General features: G+C 51.2%; 1 protein-coding gene across 4 annotated transcripts in view; it reads left to right on the forward strand.

The window, feature by feature from the left end:
• Positions 1–10,778: 10,778 nt before the first annotated feature.
• PACC1 (proton activated chloride channel 1) overlaps positions 10,779–14,483 on the forward strand; it is a 32,424-nt gene continuing 28,719 nt past the window's right edge. For all 4 annotated transcript variants that reach the window (XM_064276930.1, XM_064276931.1, XM_064276932.1 and 1 more), the window contains exon 1: positions 10,779–10,947. In XM_064276930.1, the coding sequence (XP_064133000.1) occupies positions 10,912–10,947 (36 nt within the window). In that variant the 5' untranslated portion in view covers positions 10,779–10,911. The remainder of the gene's footprint in view (positions 10,948–14,483) is intronic.

Below are 14,483 nucleotides of genomic sequence, written 5' to 3' on the forward strand. Positions count from 1 at the left end.
CGGGGCGGGGGCGGCCCCGGAGCCCCGCCCCGCGCCGCAGCCGGGCCCCCCGAGGCTCCCCGAGGCCCCCGAGGCCCTCCCCGAGGCCGTCCCCAGGCCCCCCGAGCGGGAGCGAGCAGCCGGGCCCCCCGAGGCTCCCCGAGGCCCCCGAGGCCCTCCCCGAGGCCGCCCCCAGGCCCCCCGAGCGGGAGCGAGCAGCCGGGCCGCCCGAGGCTCCCCGAGGCCCCCGAGGCCGCCCCCAGGCCCCCCGAGCGGGAGCGAGCAGCCGGGCCCAAGGTTCCCAACCCGCGAGGCGAGCAGCCGGGCCGTGGACCCCGCGCCTCCTCCTCCCCGCGGCCCGGGACGCGCCCCTGGAAACTTGGGACCTGGAAGTGTAACCCAAGTCTCCTCACTAACTGCTGATGAAAGTTGGGCAACAGACCAACGTGTTACCAGTTTCCTTCACTAGTTATCTAGGTGACACACCCCAGCCTTCCAGCACCTCAGCTAGGATGGTACATTCATGAAGTAGAACCCCAACTTTACTAATGCAATTTCATTTTGGGCTGATATTTTTTCTCCTCCCATGAGGTTTAAATTTTGGGTCCTGAAGGGTGGGGAACAGCTTCCAGATACGACCCTAAATAATAGCTAACACTTGTGTAAGGCTTCTTTCATTAATTTATTTGACAAGTATTTTTGAGAGTCTCCATGTGCCAGGTCACTGGGGACACTCCGCTGAGCAAGACAAAGACCCACCCACATGGAGCTTACAGTCCACGGGGAAGACAGGACAGCAGGTAAGGTAGATACAGTGTATGTTAGATGTGGCGAATACTATGGGGGAGAAGAATAAGGCAGGAGAAAGGGATAGGGAGTCTTGGGCATTGCAGTTTTAAATAGGGTGGCCAGGGAAGGCCCGCTGAGAAGAAAGTATCTGTATAAAAGTCTACAGGAGGTGCGAGAGGGAGTCCTGAAGGAAGAATAGTTCAAGCAGAGGGAAAGACAAGTCCATGAAAAGTTCAGAAAGGAGAGCACCTGGGCTGTTGGAGGAACAGCAAGGAGGCCAGAGAAAGGTAGGAGCTGAAATCAGGACGAAGGAGGTAAGGGGTAGGGGCAGATCAGGCTGGGTCCTCACAGCACAACTTAAAAGACTTTGACTTTTACTCTGAGTGAGATGGGAAGCTATTTGAGGAAATGAAACAGAGGAATGACTTAAAATGTTAGCCAGATCCCTCTGGCTGTCTTGTTGAGAATAGACAAACGGGGAGCCCAGTTACTTGAGTGCTGCAATAATCCTGGTGAGAGATGATGGTGGCTTAGACTAGGGTGGTAGCAGGGGAGCTGGGGAGAAGTAGGTGTACTCTGGATATGCTGTGAAGGTGTAGCTGGCAGAATTTGCTGACAGACAAAATGTGGGGTCAGAGAGGAGTCTGGGCAACTGAAAGGATGGAGTTGCTGTTTACAGAGAAAGGAGAGACCGTAGAGGAGCAGGTTTAGGGGAGAAGGTCAAGAGCTCTATTTGAACACACCGAGTTTGAGATGCATATTAGACAAATAAGCAAGGTGTCAAATAACCCATTGCCATCAAGTTGATTCCAAGTCATAGCGACCTATAGGACAAAGTAGAACTGCCCCATAGAGTTTCCAAGGAGCGACTGGTGGGTTTAAACTGCCGACCTTTTGGTTAGCAGCGGTAGCTCGCCATAACTCTTAACCACTTGCCACCAGGGTTCCGAGGTGTCAAATAGGCAGTTGGATATATGAGGTGGGGGAGAGTTTTAGGCTGGAGATATAAATTTTGGAATCAAAGGGTGGCAGTTTGAACCCACGAAGCAGCGTTGCGGAAGAAACACTTGGTGATTTGTTTCCATAAAGATTACCGCCAAGAAAGCCCTATGGAACACAGTTCTACTCTATAACATACGGTTGCCATGAGTCGAAATCAACTCCATACAACAGGTCTGGTTTTTTTGTTTTTGTTTGACATATAGGTGGTATTTAAAGCCACGGTATTGGATGAGATTGCCAAGGAAGTGTATGTGGGTAGAGATAAGGAGCAGAGCATGGGCAGAGTTCTTGGGGCCCTCCAACATTTGGCAGTTGAGGAGAGTTGGCAAAGGAGTCCAAAGAACGGTTTACTGCCAGGCACTGGTTTAAGGACTTTGCATGTATTAACTCACTTAATCCTCACTATAACTCTATGAGGCAAGTTCTATTATTACTCCCTATTTTGAAGATGGTAAAACTGAGGTACAGAGACCTCAAGTACCTTGCCCAAGGCGTCACAGTTGATGGCAGAGCCAGGATTCAAGGCCAGAGTCTGCTTTTAACTGCCAGGCTACACCTCCCCTCAGTGACTGCACCAAGTGTTCATACATTCATGTGTTCATCAGAATAGGCTTATGAAAGAGCGCTCTAAAACTGAGGTGCTTGGCATAACTAAAATGGCTGACACAGGTCTGAGTCAGACTCCATTTTGTTTCAAACCCCTGCTGCTGCTTATAAAGTACAAGCACCACTTTTGGGTAAACAAGTCTTGTTTTATAAACAAGTGTGATTATGCTTGCTTGACTATGATTCCAGAAAGTGTGTGCGGATTGTGGTCAGAAAAAAAATGCTTGCCCTCAAGAAGAATGCGTTTGAAATAGATTAACTGATATGAAGAAAGGCCTGTTTGTGCTTGCAGTCACCTTGTATAAAAACCCTGCGTTCCTTTGTGAAAGTCAGAGCACTGTAATTTTACTCGGTGCTGCTCAGCTTGTGCTCATGAGGAACCTGTGCATAGATCGAGAGGCAGTTGTTTGGACAGAGCAAGGGAATACTGTGTGGTTTAAAGTCAGGAAAAGTGTGCACCAGGGTTGTATCCTTTCACTATACCTATTCAATCTGTATGCTGATCAAATAACCTGAGAAGCTGGACTATATGAAGAAGAACAGGGCATCAGGATTGGAGGAAGACTAGTTAACCTGCGTTATGCAGATGACACAACCTTGCTTGCTGAAAATGAAGAGGACTTGAAGCACTTACTGATGAAGATCAAAGACTACAGCCTTCAGTACAGATTACTACACCTCACTGTAAAAAAAAAAAAAAAAAACTGTAAAGAAGACAAAAATCCTCCCAACTGGACTTGTAAACAGAAAAGATTGAAGTTGTCAAGGGTTTTGTTTTGCTTGGATCCACAATCAACACCCATGGAAGTAGCAGTCAAGAAACCAAAAGACGCATTGCATTGGGCAAATCTTCTGCAAAGGACCTCTTTAAACTGCTGAAAAGCAAAGATGTCACCTTGAAGACTAAGGTGCACCTGACCCAAGCCATGGTATTTTCAATTGCATCATATGCCTGTGAAAGATGGACAGTGAATAAGGAAGACTGAAGAAGAACTGATGCATTTGAGTTCTGGTGTTGGCGAAGAATATTGAATATACCAAGGGCTGCCAAAAGAACAAACAAATCTGTCTAGGAAGAAGTACAACCAGAATGCACCCTAGAAGCAAGGATGGGGAGACTGCGGCTTACATACTTTGGACATGTAATCAGGAGGGATCAGTCTCCGGAGAAGGTATCATGCTTGGTAAAGTACAGAGTCAGTGGAGAAGAGGAAGACCCTCTGGATTGACACAGTGTGTGCAACAATGGGCTCAAGCATAACAACGATTTTAAGTATGGCGCAGAACCGGGCAGTGTTTCGTTCTGTGGTACATAGGGTTGCTACGAGTTGGAACCAACTCGATGGCACCTAACAACAGCTCAGCTTGAGTTGTATTCCTCAACAAAATTCTATCATTTCTCTCCATACACAGTTAGTGTTTTTTTACACTTTTGACAGCCTTCTAGTGCAGAGTGACCTAAACAGGACCTGTCAGCTAACTTCTGGATCTCAGTTTCCTCATCTCATACTTACTGCCTACTTCACAGGGTGGTGTTGAAACTAAAAAAAGATAATGGGTGTGAAAAGCTGTGTGAACTGGGGAGCACAGTGTCAGTGTTAGAGAGTGTCACAGCATCTCCAGGTTGGAAGGGGCCCTTCTGGAAGCGAGTAGAATATCACCCCCTTCCTGATGCGTGGCGTTCCTTCATAATATCCCTGACATGCAATGCGCTGCTCCTCTGCTTGACCTCCTTCTACTTGTACAGTTTAATTTGTTAGGAATTTTTTTTGAGTCAGGAAATACTCTGAAATTTCTGCTGGTTAGATCTAGCTGCCCTCTTCCCGGGATAAGAGAATAAGTTTATAATTGAATACCCTGCTGTCTTAGTTCGTTAATGGTGCTGTAACAGAAATACCACAAGTGGGTGGCTTTATTGAACAGAAATTTATTTCTCACAGTTTAGGAGGCTAGAATTCAAATTCAGGGAACTGGCTCTAGGAGAAGATTCTGTCCACTTTGAAGGAAAATCCTTGTCTCAGCATCTCTAACATTCTTCTGTGGCATCTTCCTCCCTCCCCCCCGCCCCCGTTTGTGCTTGCTTTTGTACCTAATCTGCTCTATTATATCTCAAAAGTGATTGGGTTAAAAGGCACCCTACACTGGTATGACCTCATGAACATAACAAAGAAAACCCTATTCCCAAATGGGATTAGCTACACAGGTATAGGGGTTAGGATTCTAAAAACATATTTTTCTTGGGTTTCTCCAGGCATCCTCCTGGTTGCTTTTCTCCAGTTGAAACCAAATCATTTGGAACCAGGCAGTACCTGCAAGGCACAGTGTGATTAAGTGCTTGGCCGCTGACCAAAAGTTCGGCAGCTGGAACCCACCAGCCACTCTGCGGGAGGAAGATGTAGCAGTCTGCTTCCATAACGATTACGGCCTTGGAAACCCTATGGGGCAGTTCTGCCGTGTCCTAGAGGGTAGCTATGAGTTAAGTCCACCAGCCGCTCTGCGGGAGAAAGACGTAGCAGTCTGCTTCCATAACGATTACGGCCTGGGAAACCCTATGGGGCAGTTCTGCTGTGTCCTAGAGGGTAGCTATGAGTTAAGTCCACTTGACAGCAGTGGGTTTGGTTTTGGTTCACTTTGAGCATTTCAAACAGAATGGCTGTAATGCACAGAGCTGTTACCTGGGTGATGAAATGGGGAAGGCTGAGAACCAACCCTGAGGCAACCCAGAGATTTAGCGACAGCAGAAAGCCACCGTCCTGCCAGGAAAAGGAGGAGGTGGGGTTGCTGGAGTCCGGGGACGTGGGTTAGCTGTAGCTAGCCAGTCGCTGCGGTCAGCTTCGTGTAACCAGTTGCTGCGGTCAGCTTCGCGATTTCAGCCTGTGGCAACCTTTACACGCGTGTCAGCGTAGAACCGTGGCAGCCTTTACACGCGTGTCAGCGTAGAACCGTGGCAACCTTTACACGCGTGTCAGCGTAGAACCGTGGCAACCTTTACACGCGTGTCAGCGTAGAACCGTGGCAACCTTTACACGCGTGTCAGCGTAGAACCGTGGCAACCTTTACACGCGTGTCAGCGTAGAACCGTGGCAACCTTTACACGCGTGTCAGTGTAGAACCGTGTTCCACAGCGTTCTCTATGGCTGACTTTTCGGGAGTGGGTGACCAGACCTTTCTTCCAAGGTACCTCTTGGTGGACTTGAACCTCCAACCTTTCTATTAGCAGCAGAGTTGTTAACTCAGGGACTCCTGGCTGGAACTAAGACCATGAAAAGCCTTTACACCAGGGGCTGGAGCCACGGAAGGGAAGCTACTAGAGGGATGGAATAAGAGAAAGAAAAACCCTGGCCTACCCCCTGCCCTGACTGCCCCAGTCTCCCAGCAGTGCTTCCTCTTGACTGAATCCAGCAGAAACCCAGCCTGCAGAGCCAGTCCCTGCAGCCCAGAGCTGGGCAGGGCAAGGCAAGGACTGGACTTGAGAGCCAACAAGCCCAGGCTCAGCACGAGCCGGCCTCCGTGATCTGGCCTCTGCCCGCTTCTCTGACTGTCCCGCATCTGCCCCTCCATCACGCCCCTCCAGCCCCGCTCTTCCTGCTTGGGTTCCAACCTGGCCTTTGTAACGCCTGTACTAGGCCCCTCTGCTTGGGGTGCAGGGCACCGTGTGTGGGCTCCTAATCACTCAGGTCTCAACTCAAGATAACCAGACTTACACTTGCTAGAAATAAAAACAAAGAGATTTATTGAAGGATTAAAAAAAAAGTTTCCTGAACCAGGGAGACAGACATACATACCAGTCAAGATGCTGCAATGTGTTTGGTACCCAGAGAGAGAGCAGTTTTTATCAGATGAAACAAACAGAGGCTGTGCTCACGGGCACAGAGAGGTGGGGGCGGGGGATGGCAAAAAGTTATAAGAGGTTTGTTAAACTACAAAATTTCTTAACATTAACCTCTAACCTATTAATCTTTCATCTCCTGGAATGTGTTTGACCAAGATGTTCTTAACATCGGTAAATCTATTTGCTACATCTGGTTTAGGAAATAATATTGGAGTCGTTATTCCCTGTCCTTGAACATATACCTGGTGGTGTAGTGGTTAAGAGCTATAGCTGCTAACCAAAAGGTTGCCAGTTCTAATCTACCAGGTGCTCGTTGGAAGCTCTGTGGGGCAGTTCTACTATGTCCTGTAGGGTTGCTATGAGTCAGAAGTGACTAGACGGCAATGGGTTTGGTTTGGTTTCGGGTTGAGCGTAGAGAATGTGACCTAGCTGGAGCTGGGCTCACAAGGGCTCCCAAGGACACATCAACTAGGCCCTGAGGTATGAAGGCAACAGCTAAGACAATCTTGGAAAATATCTTATATGGAAACTTTCACATGAGCCAGAGCACAAGACTTTCCCCTGTTATCTTTTTCTATTAAAATTTAGTGAATAGAAATTTGTTGGACCCATGAAGACCCTCCTGATGGTCCTTACTGAAACCTGAACCAATGATTGTTGAGAGGGACAATTCAAAATATAAGATCACGGTTTCTAGCCAACCAGTGAACAGGTGAACCTTTCAGTGGTTTTGCCCGTTTTGCAGTGTTAATATGTACTGATGAGTCTGTAACCTCCCTTGGACTCGGGCAGACGTGGCTGTGGCAGCGTGTTTGTCCACGTCCCACTTTTGCCTTTTTGAATATATGCCGAATAAAACTTTCTTTTTGCTTTACTAAACTTTGTGAGATTTTCCCCCTACAACACATCCTAAGATTGTTTGTTGGAAGCCCTGGTGGCGTAGTGGTTAAGAGCTACGGCTGCTAACAAAATGGTGGACAGTTTGAATCCACCAGGCGCTCCTTGGAAACTCTATGGGACAGTCCTTGGGATTGCTCAGAGCTCAGCTGCTAAGTAAAAAGTCAGCACTTGGAATCAATCCACTAGCCACTCCTTGGAAACACATGGGGCAGTTCTACTCTGTCCCAGAGGGTGGCTGTGAGTTGGGATCGACTTAACAGCAGCAAGTTTGATCTGGTTTTGGTTAAGATTTGTTTGAAAGAACACTCTGTTCGGAATAAATGGAGTCAGGTTTTTGTCACAGCAGCATGTCTGTGTCTTATCTTAAACTAACAGGCTTATGCTTTTTAATTAGTTACAGATTTACAAAGAGTCAGCAGAAACGGAGAGGAAGATCCCAGTGAGTGAACACAAAGCTCGACTTGGCAGTCTGGATATCAGGACTAAGGCTGGCTGATTGATGTTTACCTTATCTTAGTTGCAAGGTCGCGAGTCAGTCACAGGTTCCAGCTTCATTTAACATGAATTCTATTTCCTAACCTCCTGTTGACCAAAGTACCTTCCTTGAGGCAAACTGTGTAAACATTCTTAACAAACATCTTTTTAACAGAACATTCCCCACAGGGTCAAGCCCTGATCCTTGCTCTCTCTGTGTTACCAGCATTAAACTTTTACAGGAGGCAAAATGATCTTTTCAGAAGAGCAGCAACAGAGAGTCTTAGGCCAAAGTGTAGTTTTGATCTTAAAAATGGAGGTTAATTTAGGTCTGGGTCAGCTATCATATGTGTGTCAAGCACCTTGGGTTGTGGGGTCCACAAACCCTATCATCGTGAAGCCTCTCTTGGCCCTGCAAGATAAATTAGCCACCCCACCCCTCACAGCTGCCCTGTCCCTATTACATACCCTGTTTTATTTTCTCTAGAGCTGTTACCATTACATATATGACATTATTTTGTTCATTTATTTATTCAACAACTGCTGAGTACTAGTAAGTGCCAAGTACTGTTGAAGGCCTTGGGATATGGCAGTGGACGCAAGAGCACTGCCTTCACAGGGCTTAGATTCTGGTGAAGACTGAAGATAAATGAATGTCAGAAGTGGTCAGTGCTAGGGAGAAAAATAAAGCAGGGTAGGGGATGTGCTGCCAGTGGGGTTTATGCTTTAATAGGATGCTCAGAGAAGGCATCTCTGTGATCAGGGGGAAGACCTGAAGGAGGTGAGGATACCCAGAAGAAGAACGTTCCCAGCACAGGGGTCAGTCAATGCAGAGGCTCTTCTGCCGCCGTGTGCTCAGCATGTTGGAGCTGAGAGAGTGAGGGGAAGAGGAGTGAGAGTATAGGGTCCCATAGGCCATTGTGAGGATTTGGCAGGGGTTGAAGCGGAGGTATGACATGATCTGTGTGCTGGTTTCCTAGTGCTGCACAACAAAAACACCACAAGTGGGTGGATTTAACAAGCAAATTTGTTTTCTCACAGTTTGGGAGGCCACGGGTTTGAATTCAGGGCACCAGTTCTAGGTGAAATTCCTTGTCTCTCTTCCGCTTCTGTTCCTTTGTTCCTTGGGATCTCACGTGGCATGGCATCTATCTTCCTTCATTTGTGCTTGCGCAATCTGCTCTTTTTATCTCAGAAGGGATTGACTCTGCAGCACTTAACAATAACAAGAGTCTGGCCCCCGAGTCCCTTTTAATCACTGCTGGGTGGACATCCAAGTGAAAGTGTGTCAGCAGTGGACACATGAGCCTGAGGATCAGGGGAGAGCTGGAAGCTGGAAATACGTATTCCAGGGTAACTCAAGCCACGAGACTAGAAGAGGCCACTTCACCTAGCCCCTGGGGAGTGGGTAAAGGGGAGGTTTGAAGACCTGGCTTTGGGGAATATCACCCTGCAGACTTGAGGAGATAAGGAGAAGCCAGCAGGGAGACTGAAAAGGGGCAGCCAGTGAGGCAAGAGGAAAAGGGGAGGGTGTGCTGTCCCGGAAGCCAGAGGGGAAGCTGTGTAGAGGAGGAGGGAAGGTCAGTTGAGTCAAATGCTGCTAATGGACCAAGAGGAGGAGGGGAAATGACTGCTGGATCTGACAACAGGGAAGTCATTTGTGACCTTGCCAGGCACTGTTTCACTGGAGTGGAGGGGTTGAGAGTCTGACTGGAGTGTGCTCCCTGGGGACTGTGAGGAGACTTGGAGACAGCATGTTTGCATGTTTGTGGTCTCTCTCCACACTAGCATGTAAGAACCACAAGAGCAAGGACCTTGGGGTGTATCTTACTCATTTCTTTATCTCCAGTGCCTGGCACATTGTATTTGTTGAATGAGTGTTGACCATCCTACTAGTCACTATCTCCTTCAAATGTTAAAAAGCAAAAACAAACAAACAGTTACTGTACTGCTGAGTTGAATCTGGCTCATGGCAACCACATGTATTAGGAGCCCATAATCTTCCAATTTGTTTACATCAACAAAGAGTAGAGAGGAGTGAAAGGACTGGAACAGATTTCTCTGGTTTCTTCCAGATCGACAATTGTATGATTCTGTGACTTGTTCTATCAACCATGCTTGTATTAGTACAGTAAGAAATTTAATTAGTTGTTATTTGTTTTGGCAAGTGACTGTTAAATGAAATGGCTGGAAAAAGTGGTTAATTCATAAATTTAACAAGCATTTGTTGACTGCCTACAAGGTGTTAGATGCTATATATATTGTCCCATTTAATAGATGCAAAAACAGAGGGCCTGAGGCAGGGAGAGGGTGGTCAGAAGTGATGGGACTGCTAAAGTGTCAGGAGGTCCAGGGTGCTCTGATGTGGATGGAGCTACCATGTTTGCCACCGACGAGGGAAGAGGCCCTGAGTGGCCTGAGTGGAGGGGGTCGGCTGCAGCCTCCATCTGCTTCTTCACCAGGCAGCCCAGGCTGGCCACACAGAACAGCTGTTCACCCAGCAGGAGGAGAGGAAGATGTGGTCCTCAGGTCCTCCCCGCCACAGGGCCACCACTCAATTTTCCACCACATTCAGGGCAGGCAGCTCCTGCTGTGGTGAACAGTGCCCTAAAGGAGGGCGCTAGGTTTCCCTGTGTCATGTCTTTGGCTCCCACGTGGTCCCGTGAGGCAGGACAGGGCTTAGCAGGTGCATTCTGCGGTGAAGAGCGCGAAGCCTGCAGGGGATACTGGAAAGAACTCCAATTCTGCAGTCCACCCGCGGATCAAATCATCATCGTGCCATACCACCCCCATTCTTTCCGGGACAGGGCACCCAGTTTGTCCATGTGTAAAACAGGGAGAAAAACGGCCCCCCGAAGGGGTCCCCGCAGGCTCAAGGGCATCATGTGCGTGAAAGGCCTTCGTAACGCACAAAGCGCTCTGTCCGCGTTTGCTGGCCACAAACCACCAGCTGGGCCCCCCTGCCAGTTGCCGCCTAGCGCTCCTGCCCATCTGAACTGCCTACTTCCCGCTCCTTCGTCCCACACTTCCGCCCTCTTCCCCCGCACAGAGCAGCAGAGCGGCGGGCGGGGCCAGGCGTCTAACGTCGGGACGCAGCCTGCGTCGGGGGACGCGCCGGCGTCACCGCCCCGGAACTACACTTCCCAGCGAGACTTTCGCGGCTCCGGCGGCGGGCGCATGCGCGAGTGCGCCCCGCCCCGCCCCGCCTCCGGGACGCCGCTCGGAACCGGTTCTCCTGTGGAGCCCGCAGGTGCAGGCGCGCGGCCCGGTGCAGTCCCCTCATCCCCGGGGCCGGAGCGGGCTGAGGTGCCTTAGCTTTGGCCAGTGCCATGATCCGGCAGGAGCTCTCCACATCCTACCAGGAGGTGCGAGGGGTGTGGGGCGGAAGCCGAGTTTCTCGTGAGGCGGCGCAGGGCCGGGCTCGGGAGGGTCCGGGCGCGAGGAGGGGAGCGGGGCGCGGCCGCGGGGGGCCAGCAGGTGGGCGTCCGTGGGCGTCCGTGGGGGTCCGTGGGTGCCCGTGGGGGTCCATGGGCATCTGTGGGCTCCGTGGGGGTCTGTGGGCATCCGTGGGTGCCCGTGGGCGTCTGTGGGCTCCGTGGGGGTCCGTGGGCGTCTGTGGGCTCCGTGGGCGTCCGTGGGGTCCGTGGGCGTCCGTGGGCGCCCGTGGGCGTCCGTGGGCTCCGTGGGGGTCTGTGGGCATCCGTGGGTGCCCGTGGGCGTCTGTGGGCTCCGTGGGCGTCTGTGGGCTCCGTTGGCGTCCGTGGGTGCCCGTGGGCGTCCGTGGGGTCCGTGGGCTCCGTGGGGGTCCGTGGGTGCCCGTGGGCGTCCGTGGGCGTCTGTGGGCTCCGTGGGGGTCCGTGGGCGCCCGTGGGTGCCCGTGGGAGTCCGTGGGCATCTGTGGGCTCCGTGGGGGTCTGTGGGCATCCGTGGGTGCCCGTGGGCGTCTGTGGGCTCCGTTGCCGTCCGTGGGGTCCGTGGGTGCCCGTGGGCGTCCGTGGGGTCCGTGGGCGTCCGTGGGCTCCGTGGGGGTCCGTGGGTGCCCGTGGGCGTCCGTGGGCTCCGTGGGGGTCCGTGGGCGCCCGTGGGTGCCCGTGGGAGTCCGTGGGCATCTGTGGGCTCCGTGGGGGTCTGTGGGCATCTGTGGGCGTCTTTGGGTGTCTGTGGGCTCCGTGGGGGTCCGTGGGCGTCCGTGGGCTCCGTGGGTGCCTGTGGGTGTCTGGGTGTTCGTGGGCGTCCATGGGCATCCGTGGGCGTCCATGGGCATCCGTGGGCAAGGTCGCAGGGGGCCTCCCGGGACCAGCAGGTGGGCTCCGTGAGTGTCTGGGCTCCGCGGAGACCCGCGCGGATGGCACATCCCTCGGGCCCCGGGGGGCGAGCTCTGCCGGGGGAGACCCTGTCAGCGAGCTGCTCCCCTTCTCTGTCTTCTCTCCGTCTCCCACGACTCAGCGCCACCTCCGGCTCCTCGTCTCCCATCTGTGCGGAGCTCCGGGTCGGCCTTCCCCAGCCGTCTTCCTCCTGACCCCCCAGCTCTGCTGTGTGGCCGCTCCCCCTTCCCACGCACACCCACCCACACCCACCCACACCCGGACACCTGGGCCGCCTTGGGTGAACGTCTTCCTCGTGCCTCCACCATGCCTCCCTCACTTGGCAGCTCCTGGTCTTCTGCCCTTCTCCGTTTTGTGTCCTTTTTTTGCTCTAATCTCCCGGGTGTGATGAACGTTAACTCCCCTTAGGTCTCTCTACGCGCTGTCCAGATTAATTTTAACGTCCTGCTTTGAGCCAGTAGTACTCGTTTTTTCATGGACCTGATGCCGCCCTTGGTCTACCCAGAACAGGCCAGACCCCTCAGCGAGTTTCCAGAAGCAGATGGCCAAGCTTTCCTTCCACAGAGCCGCTGAGTGGGCTTGAACCACAGACTGTTAGGTTAGCAGCCAGTCACAAACTGCTTGTGCTACCCAGGGACTTCTTCCATTGGTTAGCACCCCCCCGCCAAGTTATTCAGGGACCATGTCAAGTCCCACATGTTCCGTGGAGACCAGTCTGGCATTCTGCCTGTCCATCTTACATGAACTTGCTGCCGTCTGTCTCGATCGGTAGTTATTGACGTACAGTTCTCCACTGTGATTGCGATTCACAGAAGGGCTGTGTGCCGTGTGTAAAGATGGCTTAACCCCACGGTAGAAGGGGAAGCCGAGTTGAAGACAGGAGATTTGCCTGAGGTTTGCCATATTTTAGTGTAGGACCTGGACTGGAATCGCACTGGGACAGAGTTCTAGGTTTCTCCTTTCATGCCCTCTGCTTTCTTTATTCCACAGGACCCTGATGGATTTTAACCACTGCTGTGGATTCTGTGGGCATCTGACCATGGAGGAATCCTGGGGAATGAGACGCCTCTCTCTCAAACCCAGTGTTTTCAGTTTCTAGGAGTCAGAGCATAGTGGGTAGAAAGTAGGGCTTTGCTATTTGTGTCTTTTGTCAAGTCACTTCTTTAAGTCTCCGTTTCTTCCTCTGAAAAATGAAGATGACAGTCCCTACCTCACAGGGTCCTTGTGAGAGGGTTCAGTGAGTGTGAGGAAGGTGCGTAGCTCGGTGCCTGGTCAGTGGTGGTCCCTCAGGGAATGGTAGCTGCTGTCACAGCTCTGTGGGCAGCTCCTGCTTCAGGGAAGCTTAGGGGTCCTGGCCTAATGGGACCGTCTCTCTCACCCATCCATGTGGAGCCTGTATGTCTCCTCAGCATTGGAATTTCCCAAAATGTTTATTAAAATATCGATTGCCATCCCACGTGAAAGGGCAAGGCCAGGGGTAGAGGCAGTTGCTGTGTAAGGGCACTCGCACAGTAGAAGGCACTGGAAGTGTCCCCTGCCTTTGCCTTCTACATATGCTCATTCTGAGCTCCCTGTCTCTTGCCTTCTTCAGAGAAAGAAGGCTGCCTGGAGAGTGGCCCGCAGCAGTGTTTTTGCCGGGATCATGCTGAGAGTGGGTGTTGCTCCCAAGTTTGGTTTCTTTGCTGTGGCGGGTAGGGCATGTGGAAACCTTGTACTCAGCTGGTCGGGGGAAGCGAGGAGGTGGGCTCACTATGGCTGTGGATGGCCAGGAACGGAAGTAGGAGAGGAGGGTGTTGTCACTGGGTCGGGCTGAACCTGGGGGTCTTGGATCAGAGAGCCTTGGGCCTTGTCAGCCCTAATGTCCTGACACTTTAGTCCTGACACTTTAATGGTGCAGCAGCCTCTAATCTCTTTTCCCTTTGTCAGCTTTGTCTGTGTTCCCACTGGAGGCTGGTATCCCCTGCTGCCTTTTCCAGCCTCCCACAACCCTCCCACTTGTTTTTCTTTATTTTGTGCTTGGAGGGTTTAAAACTGGAGGTCTTTCCTGATTCTGAGGGGCAGGAGTGGAGGCGTGGAGGGGGAAAGGGAGATGGAAAGATAATAGATGCATAAGAGCTTTATTTTAACTGAAATCTCTTGGAAGTGAATTAAAAAAAAAATTATTTGTTGTTGTTGAGAATGAACACAGCAAAACATACACCAATGAACTGCGTGTTCAATTCAGTAACATTGGTTACGTTCTTCAAGTTGAGCAACCATTCCCACCCTCCTTTTCTGAGTTGTTCCTCCCCCGCGAACATAAACTCACTGCCACCTAGGGTTCCTATCTAATCTTCTGATTTTTTGAGTTGCTGTTGTCAACTTGATTCCATATATATAGTTCTTAAAAGAGCGTGATGTTCAACGCAGACAAAAAATTTAACACCTTAAGCTAAAGTATTGTTTGGTTTTTAAGAAGATATTTTTGGTTTAAAGTTTAAAGATTATCTCAAGACAATAGTTTCAAGGGTTCATCCAGCCACCGTGGCTCCATGAAGTCTGAATTCCATGAGAATTTGAAATTCTGTTCTGCACTT

The sequence above is a fragment of the Loxodonta africana genome, chromosome 25, assembly GCF_030014295.1.
Source record: "Loxodonta africana isolate mLoxAfr1 chromosome 25, mLoxAfr1.hap2, whole genome shotgun sequence".
NCBI classification, from domain to species: Eukaryota; Metazoa; Chordata; class Mammalia; order Proboscidea; family Elephantidae; genus Loxodonta; species Loxodonta africana.